This window comes from Trachinotus anak, unplaced genomic scaffold (genome assembly GCF_046630095.1).
Source record: "Trachinotus anak isolate AG129_WGS33_773 ecotype Australia unplaced genomic scaffold, CSIRO_AGI_Tana_v1 ptg000013l, whole genome shotgun sequence".
In the NCBI taxonomy this organism is placed as follows: domain Eukaryota; kingdom Metazoa; phylum Chordata; class Actinopteri; order Carangiformes; family Carangidae; genus Trachinotus; species Trachinotus anak.
In genome coordinates this window covers 25,832,999-25,843,421 of record NW_027273864.1, presented here as the reverse complement: position 1 = coordinate 25,843,421, position 10,423 = coordinate 25,832,999, and the positions used below count along the sequence as shown (strand labels likewise).

The window sequence follows — 10,423 nt, the reverse complement described above, 5'->3', positions numbered from 1 at the left end:
AGAATCAGAATCAGTTTTATTGCCAAGTATGTTTTCACATACAAGGAATTTTTTCTGGTGATTGGTGCAATTGATCAGCAACAGTGGGGCTCTCTAGCCTTGTTGATGAGGCTAATAGCAGATGGGAAGAAGCTATTTTTGTGGCGAGAGGTTTTGGTCCTGAAGGACCGCAGCCTCCTGCCAGAGGGGAGTGTCTCAAAGAGTTTGTGTCCAGGGTGGGAGGAGTCGGCTACAATCTTCCCTGCACGCCTCAGAGACAAGCAGAGTGAAAATCTGTTTCTGTTGCTTCAAGTCAGACTAATTTTAAAATGACCGTGGGGCCCATTAATTACCCTGAATTCAGAGAGACATGCTCAGTGTTGCAAGTACTTACACTCTCAGTAACATTTGAAACTGCTGTAAAGGCTCGGATATAAAGGTCTCTTGTTAGGTACAGAATGACAGAACCTACAGTACATATGAGACTCATCCTAAATATAAAACACAATATGTTGGGTCCTATCAAAAGTTTACATACTTGTAGATATGTACTGTGACTGTCAGAATGTCTCTGAAATGATCCACAAATCTGAGTGCTTACAACATGGGAAAAGACAAGGCTGTTCTCTACAAAGGAAAACAATGAGAAGCGGAAAAAAAAAACACTTGTCCTCTTTCCTTCACTCAGCATTGTTGAAGGACCCTCTTGAGGATCTACAATACTGTTCTGCACTTTAAGTAAAATTAGAACACTGGCTGATTTTATGACACACCACGGGGATTTTATACATATATTTCTTAATTTTTTAGCAGCAGCTGCTGAACAGAGCCTGTGTACCATATTCCCCCAAGAATCCCAGGAGTTAATATTGTTTGAAAACTGCTCAGCAAAGACAAGAATATGAGTTTTTTATTGACATGTGGCAACAAGATCTGCAAAGAACACAACGTACAGGCTGGTAAAACATTTTCAGAAAGTACACTTCTGTCTAGTTCTGTGGGCTTTCTCAGGCATTCAAACATACACACACATTTTTACTTCAATATTTGTGAGGACCCTCACTGACATAATCCACATCTTCCCTCCTAACTTGTATCTTAACTATCACAGCCACATGGCTTTCCCCGAGCTTAACCTAAACCGAACCAGACCTCTTAAATAGTTCACTGCTGCCACCAAGTGTTTCTGCATTACAAAAGAAAAAAGTGCAGTATTTTTTCCCTTGTTACCTATATTATTAAACATTCACAGCCTTGATGGTGTAGAGTATAAGTTTCACAAAGAATTGGACTCATTAAAACCTCCTGCAGCACATCCTGCACCTCAACACAAGTCAACCAATTATAGGGAAAAGTTGTCCACTGGTTGTCCCCAGTGTTACAGTGCCACACTGCAGTAAAGTTACTTCTTAGCTCGATAAATAATTGCATCAGTCGAAATGTAAATGTGGTTACACTGTACTTCTCCCTGAAAATAATGACAAAAAAAATACATCATGTATACCATATGCCTTAGTACAAGCTTAAGGGTATAGTAGTAGTAGTAGTAGTTTCATGACCACAAAATTATCAAAGCTATCTAACAATAAATTATATCATGATTAGTTTACTCAGTGGTCAGCGTTAAAGTAATAAAAAAGCAGCAGATGTTTGTTATTCATGGTTACATTATGCCCAACCATTCCTGCAACATATACATGAATCCTTGTCTTTGTTCTTCTCTGCAGCTGTTAGAGAAGAGAGCTGTATCATATTTTTTATAGGTCTTCATCATTGTTCCTTCCATTACTGAACTGTGGTCTTCCATAAAGTGAGCTTCATGTGCACGCAAGAGCACAATGGCCATATTACATCAGGGAGAGCAAGTTGATATCGTAGCATCCATCCACCTGTGGAGACAAATGAGAGGGAATGTTTTTCTCTCCATTTCATTTAAAAGGCCCTGAACACTCACACACAGGGGCTTGCAGCTCTTCTGGCTGATTACACCTCTGCTCAGGACCATATGGGTGCGTACAGACCATGCTCGATCCATATCTTTCAATCGTGTAAACAAGTCAGGCACCAAGAGGGGAAAGCAGTGATTACATCCACACAGCTATAAAGGCTCTTGTAAACTGACTGAATAAAATTATGGTTCTTAGAGAGGATGTTTTTTTGTTTATTTTTTAATGACTTGTTTTGAAATTTTTTTTTATCAATTTACCATTACAGGCACTGACGGAGAATAAAGCACAACAAACTAAGACCACTCAACAGCAGTTAATGAATAATAAATTCTATACAGGTAATGGACATCGCTCAATAAATAATAATTAACTTGTTACTTCGATTGACACAATAAAGACCAAGCTAATTCCTCTTAGCCTTACTGCTCTTGATGTAGCTTTCTGTGGTAGCTGTATATTATGTTTAACACAATGATGATCCATTTTTCAGACTCACGTCAAAGCGTCCAATGGAGGCTGTAGTCTGGTTGGTCTGCATCACCTCAGTCAGAGCCCACATTTGCTGGATACTGGATGACACAGTCTGGGGGTCTGGGAGCCCCTGGGAGACATACAGGAAAACAGATATCAGTCAGATGAAGCCACAGTAAAGTAAATTCTCAAAACTGTTTTGATTAGTTGTAATTTTCAACACGTGATTTGTTCCGTTAACTGTTCAGTTATATTGCCTGAAGATTTTACTTGCCAACTTTAAGGCCTGAAGTTTTCATGAGCTAAAAACAACCATGTTGAGACAGTGTATTTTTCAATCCAATGTTTTTAAATGATTTATTTCACCTAATAAGTAGGATAATTAAAATCAATTTTATCATTGGTAAAAATCATCAATACTGAGTTTCCATATATCACCAAACACACACGAACACGCACACACACAAACAAAACAAAAAACAAAATGTTCACCTCCAGGTCAGGGTGTTGGTCAACCAGTGTCAGGTCAGACAGCCAATCAGAAACCTCCTTCTCTGGGTCCTGGAGGGAGGAACAGCAAATGTAAATGGTGCAGTTGTGTCTAATGTTGGAATCAGCAGAGAATAATCTAATTACCTTGATTTTAAACTCTTGTTTGTTAAACTCAGTGTATGTGGGCTTTAGTCCTTACGTTGGCCCCATCTAGTGGTAGCATCAAGAATAGCAACATACTGTAATAAACAGCTATGTTCATCACTAGATCCCAGTAATCCCTCCCACAGGTCCAAGACTTAGGCCTGCATTTTACAGATGCTTAAAATACTAACTTTAAGCTTCACATAGCACAGTTACAAATGAAACAAAGGATGTCAACAAAACACACACACACACTCACAAAGAACTTGATGTATCATCCAACAAAATTAGTAAATAAATTAAATGTTGGTTCTTATGAGTCACTCAATCTTTCCATGTATAAACACCACATTTTAAATCAGCTATAATAAACATGTTTATATAAAGAATAGGTCACAGGATGATCCGTATGTGAAAAGACAAACACAGACAGAATGATCTCCTGACTCAGCAGTTCCCTGCAGCTCACTGGGGGTAAGGATCATTTTGTGGAGGCAACATATAGCTACACAACATCACCATCTGTCTCCTCGTACCCCAAATATGTGACACTCTATTATGAGGGTGGTGGCCAGAAAAATTAGAATGAGTGCAATTTTGAGGCATGTGATAGGAAACGTCTTGAGTTTGTTGACATTTTGGGTGTTTGCAACAGCCAACAGATGAACTCATGTCCTCCTAAATGGTGATAAGGATTCAGGAACTAAAATAAAACAAAAGCCAGAAGCATAATTACTCTATATATCAAGCAGTCTGTCGAACATTATCCTGATGCTCTGTTCAGAACAGCTCAGGGAGCTGTTACCTAACTACCTCCCCTCGCAGTGGCATTTAGACCTCGTTAAGTACATTATTCTATTTTTGCTGTCTCATTGAGTTTGTGAATAATGTTTGTTTTCTTTTATTGCCAAAGGTTTTGAATACATCTTCTGTCTAAGAGACACAATCCACAGAACTCACTGGCTCCATGTGAGGGTATATTTTGATGTCTTCGAGGCTAAAGGTTAGCCAGGCGGAAGACGGCTGTCTCAGGATCAGTCGCACAGACACCACATGATCTGGCTCCACCTGCATCTACACAAATAACAATAAAGAATAACAGACAGGGAAATTACAGTATAGAAAAAAAAAACTGAGTGCCTCTCTGGTCAATACAACTAAAATAGTAAGTAATTACAACATCCTGTTCATTTAATACAGTTTTCCTTGTTTTTAGCCCAAACCAGTTAATTTGAAGAACAGAAATGTGTGACTACTTAACCTATAATAATGAAAGGTCCATATTTAAGAACCAACTGCAGCAAAAGTCAGTTCTTCATTCATGAGATTCCACTCTTTTATTTTTTTTATATTTTATATATCTATCTTCCTGGGTATGGATGATACGGTACAAGTCTTGAACAGTGGAGAGAGTTCTGTTGCTCTACCTTCTGCTTTAAAGTACACCAGAGGTTTTCCACCAGATTCAAGTCAGGAGACATACTTGGCCAAGTCATAGTTTGTATTTTGGCAAAGTTTGATTTGCAGTTTTGTTAGCAATGGATTTCTTGTTGGACTCTGTAGGGGCTAACTTTATGCAATGTCCCAAGAACACCAGTTCTCACAAATAATCCTTCTCCCAAGTCAGAAGCAGTTTTCTGTTTTTCAGCATAAGGGTTCATGAATAGCAACTCATGTGTGTGGTATAATTTTTTGAGGATGGAAACTTCTCCCTCTGTTATTGATAGTATGGCTCTTCCTGTACCTCCGACCACCACCACGTTGAGTAGCCTGATGATGCTGCTGTACCCTCTCACATCTCACAATCTGGTTTCTTGTTCAGGTCAGTTCCTCACAATGTGGGCCGTGTCGCATTAGACACAACCCAGGTCAGAACCAAGGAAACTGTGGTGTCCACAGGTTCTTTTAGTACCTTGTTCATGCAGCCTTAACTGGAAATCACAGGTGTGATCACTTTTGCTAGATTTAGGTTGTACTTTAAAGCCTGTATTTTCAATGTAGTTTTATTTGAAGGTCCCATGTTTTACACTTTTCCTATGTTTTATTTTAAGCGTTGATATCCATAAGAAGATATATTTGTGGTTTTAAGTATCAAAACCATCTCAATGTAGTTTTACATCTCCTCTTTCAGGCTTCTCTCTGGAGCTCTAGTAACAACAAGCCAGTGAGCCAAGACATGGAAATCTCACTTTATACCAAATGGGATCTTTAATATTAATTTGTGCTTAGATTAGGTGGGTAGCACTAGCCTGTTGTGTAAGGTGCAGGTGCCACCCACTCAAATACGACAAAATTCAACATTACTGGCGAACCAGCAGTTACAAAGTTTCCAGGCAAAGTTTGTGATTTACCAGCTACTATGACGAGTGGACAGGAAAGGGAAGATAGTTTCCTAGAGGTACATTCTTCAGAGAGACAACTATTTATGCATTATGTGCTAATGTTTACTACAGTAAAAGTATGCATTCAACATCCCTTCAGGCTAAATATGAATAACAATAAGCCATAAAAAGTGAATAAACATCATTTACACTACCACACTCTTTAAACTGTGTAAGGCTCGGAGCACCATCTGAAGTAAACAAAAATTAATTCACCATTCACCATCTGGCTCTATTTGCATATAGAATAAACAAGAAAAAAATGGAAGAAATAAATAGAATATATCTCAGTTTGTATTGTCTCCATACATCAACATTACAATACTTATTGTGCCTCTCCGGGACAGTCGGCTGGCTTGCCTCCAATGCCAGCTGAGAGTGAAAATAAACGGCACTAAGAACTGGCAGGCTGTGTTAGCTTTGTGCCCAGTGGGATATGGGCTCTTCAGCTGCAGTCACTGAGAATAGTGGGCTGTCACTTAATGTTCACTAGGATATAAGAAAGAGTTATCTGAGTAGCAATATTAAGGGGCCCCCAGCATTGTTCCCGCATCGGAAAGTTTTTGGCTGTGGTGGAACACAACTCTGGGACACTGAAACAAGAACAATTTGTCACCATCTTCACATTTTGCCGCTACAAGGGGTGCTCTGTGTGTGCAGAGGAATAAACAACATCTGAGTACTGCCAAGTGATATCAGTTTACTAGTTCATCACACTTTTCGCTACTATTCAAACTTTCAACCTCACAGTCAGGACCCCACTACTACAACATCAACTGTTTGCCTGGTGAAGTAAGGCTCCTCATCACTGACAAGCCCGCAGCTGTTTCACCAGAGACTCAGTGCTGATAGTGGTGTATCTCACGCATACACACAACAGCACAACAAACACGCATGCTCTAGCCCCACCTGTGCCCTGTGAATGGAGTAGTAGTCTTGGGAGCCCCCCTCAGTGTGGGGGTTATCCATCAGGGGCAGGTCTCTTAGAGCAGTGCACCACTTAGCAGGGGCCTCCTGCCCGGGGTTCCTCCTCAACAAACGCACAGTCACATAGGCTGTATAGTAGTTCTTAAAGGTGATTTCTTCAATCTGAAAGACAGACAGTGACAGTGGAAACAATATACAAAAACATTACTGTTTTGCTTTTGTCTGATGATATGATCTGATTTATGTGACAAGTAAATTGCTTTTTTAGCCTTGGACCCAACTTGAAAAATAAATCAATAAATAAAAAGACCTGCTTGATGAATATAGTCTTGTACAATAATTTCAGCTCATTAAACCACACCAGAGCCCAGAGGAAACATGCTTCCATTCTATACTTGGTCTTGAGTTATTGTTTAAGAAACACTGAGTCTGCAAAATCACAGTATTAATCTTAGAAGCTAAAGACAGTACCATCAAAAAGCCTGGTAGAGATAATTCCTTCATGCATAAACTTTGCTCCAGGCAGATGCCTTTGAAGATTGAAGCTTTGTGCTAATGAGGAATCACTCTGCTTTAAAAAAATAAAGTTTTTTAATTAGGATTAAATGCTAAGAAGTAGGTCAATGCCCAAAATGTTTGAAGAGTCTCTGAAGACCGGAAAATAGTCATATTAAAGAAAATGATTTGTATATATATATATATATATATATATATGTGTATTTTTCCTGCTTCATTAGACAATGTCACTGGAAGACACCAGAAACACAGAAGTTAAACAAAATCAAAGCTGAAGGAAAATGGTACTTTGAGAATTTATTTTAACTGCAAGCTGGGGACCAAGGAAACCAAACTCTGATTACACACAAGATTACACACACTTCCTAAGTGATATGCTGTGTATTCTTCTACCATGATATATTTTCTTCTTGTGATACAGTAGTTATAGGATCAACGTATGGTCAGCACACGTACAAGAGTTTTTACATTTTGTTCTGTTTTGGTAAGGGCGTTAAGAAAATTTGAGCACCTCTTACAGGGACATGAACTCAATAGGAAACATGTTAGCTCACAGTTCTTTGAAAATGTTGTGATAATACGAACATAGTTTTGGTGAATAAGATGATGATCCAAAGATTTAAGTACATGGTCAGTGGTCAAATTCACAATCACAAGCTGTGCGCAGATTATTTTTTTGTTTCAGCCATTGCTTTATTATACAAAAACAAGACTGTAAACAGAATGGATTATTTCCAAATTTAAATATACAGTAAATGTGATCAGTGTTGTATTTGAAGCTACTGCAGCACTTGGAAGCCAAGGGTGGGTTTGTAATAAAGCGGAGGTCAAAGGGGGTGTTTCATTTTTTTGTTTATTTTTAAAAATTTAAAGAAAAATTAAAATTAAAAATATATAAATAAATATATATAATATATCAAAAAAGGTCATGGTGCTCTGATGAAGAATCTCCTGCCTCATCTTCATAATTAGGACACTGACTGGTTCAAACTGAGCTCAGAAATGCAGCAGCACAACATGACTGACAGTGTAGGAGTTGTCTGTGATTGGTTTTTGTCCTGTGATGAACACAGTGTATGGTCTATCACATTTTCAAAATAAAACAAAATTCATCCGCAGAGTAAAAATAAAAAAGAAAAAGTGGATGTTTAATGATGGCTGGCATCAGAACCACGTCACCTCAACAGCAGACAAATGATGGAACGACTCAAAGCTTTTAAGTATGTTTTCTCATTTCTGTAGTGACAATCAGACTTGATTTTTTTAATATTTCATGTTACTTGTAGTTACCTGCTCATCTCTGGCCACGATTTTAAAGACCAAATCAGTGTTAGTCCAGCAACATCTGATTTTAATGAATAAATGCATGAAATACAACTTAATCTGAAAATGATGTGTCCCATAGTGGTAAAGGTTTTACTAACTAGCACAAATAGCATTTATTTTCAGTCTAGATACTGTGCATCACCGTGAGTCAACAGTTTTCTTGGTAAGCAGTAACTCACATTGGCAGGTTTTCCAAAGGGGAGGGTGACGTCGACAACACATATACCGGAGTGAGATGTGTCCGTCGTTTTGGTTTCTCCAATCTGCAGGTACACTGGAGATTTGACTGTGCAGGTCACAGCCTTGATGTCATCAGTGTTCCCGTTCATGTTCTGAAAAAAAATAAAGAGTTACACACTTTATTTAAAGTACACACCTTTGAATTGAGTTAAAACCAGGTTTAAGTGGTCTGAGTAAATTGTTGCTGCAACAGGGGCTACTGCTGAAATCTGTTTTTGTATGGAATATGAAAACTCCTGGTACCTATCAAGGTCTTAGTTTTGACTTAACTATCCAAATGAGATTTTACAAAAAAGACAGTTCACAATTCCCCATAGATCCAACCTGAGCTAATTGCATACACACTTGCATAATTTTACATGGTCAGGGTGTGTTCCTCACGGTTTGGGCAATGCCCCCATAGTTACAGCTAAAGTTAATCTTAAAGTAAAGTCCCTCTCTACTCAGAAATGTGTTTTTAATCTCAGTTCAACACCTCCAGAATTGCCTCTGGGATTTATGACATTATGGTCCAATATTAAACTTTCACAGTGTGATGAGGAAACCTGAGAGTGGGCTTTTCAGCAAAGTACATTTTGTGACATTTTGTGTTTAGCTGTTAATCTTTTGAAATGAACATTACTGTATTTACATGTTCCTAGATTTTGGATTCTTTACTAAAAGCCAAGAAGTAAAGGTAATTTTAGTGACAGTATTGTATGTAATTGTACTTTAGCAAAAAAACAAAAAATAAATAAAAACAAAACAAACAAAACAAACAAACAAACAAACAAAACAACACATTACACAAATTACCATAAAGTATTTTCAACTCATATCTCTTTAATCAAGTCTTTAAATGTTAGTGGTATCAATATGTATACAGTTCATGACTATAGATACTGCGAAATGAAGAATGAAATTATTGATTAAATGTCAATAAAACACAATTATGTTCAAACATTTGATATTTATTCACCTTATATACTCATTGTAGTCTACTAACTTCTATAAATAAATAACAAGGATTACAAAACGGGAAAAAAATGTAACATTATTCCGATGCAGCATCACAGACTCGGTGCTAGCACCATGGACAGCGACATGTCAGGGGTGTAAAACAGCCAGCAGGGCACATCAATAGTCGGCTGAGCAGCAGCGACACTCACGGGTTTTTAATGTTTAATGTTCATGTTGTGATGCTGTGAATTAACTTTGCAATCAGACGAAGTTACCACGACGTTAGCAGGGAAGCTAACAGTGCTGCTAACGAACTAGCTAACAGACGAGTGAGGCGTTATTGGTGAAATAAGGCTCCGATAAATGAATAAAGTGAGTTTGCATTGCTTCAGCACTTGCCTTTCTTTGTCAGGGAGGAGGCACTGTTAGTAAAAGTCCAGGACGGAGTGGAAAATAAGACTGAAATGCTTCAGGTCGCAGATGTTGACATGCCCGAGATCCTCTGTGGTCCCTTCTGACTGTCACCATGACAGCGGCGAGCGTCTTAAAGGGCCAGCAGCACTCTCAGCGGCCTGCCTTGACGCGTCTTCTTCTGTCTGGTGCACAGCCGCCACCTCCTGCTTCGGAGTGTGCACCAGACATTAAAACCTTCCCATTAACCCCGATTGTCTCATGAAATAGACCAAATACGACTGTCTTATCTCCTGGACAGATTATGGGATCCTGAATTCCAACCATCCTGATCTTCGACTTCTTTTCATGTCCATAGTTTTAATCCATGATTACATTCAAAACAAATCCCTGCAAATCCCAACCTTAACAATGTTCACATAATACATTTGGATGAGTTCCTATTCCTATCCTATCTGAGCAGGTTTTAAAAAAATGATTTATTCTTTCCTTGACCCAGCAACTGTCTGTTTCTGAATGTCATGTCTGAATGTTGTACTGTACAGAAACCTTTTCATCATTATTTTTCCACTCCTCCACTGATTTACTCCATACTAGACCTTCTCCCTTGACCTCTGATTTGTTTAAAGGGTCTTGTAAATCTACAGT

At 38.5% G+C, this 10,423-nt stretch overlaps 1 protein-coding gene across 1 annotated transcript; it reads right to left on the bottom strand.

Moving 5' to 3' along the window:
• Positions 1-871: 871 nt before the first annotated feature.
• On the bottom strand, positions 872-9,902 carry nicn1 (nicolin 1). Its single transcript, XM_071495067.1, has 7 exons — positions 9,764-9,902; positions 8,365-8,517; positions 6,326-6,505; positions 3,996-4,109; positions 2,892-2,960; positions 2,425-2,529; positions 872-1,868 (listed from the first exon to the last, which is right to left on the bottom strand). The coding sequence occupies exons 2-7, from the start codon at positions 8,512-8,514 to the stop codon at positions 1,827-1,829; spliced, it is 660 nt and encodes a 219-aa protein (XP_071351168.1). The 5' UTR covers positions 8,515-8,517; positions 9,764-9,902; the 3' UTR covers positions 872-1,826.
• Positions 9,903-10,423: the final 521 nt, after the last annotated feature.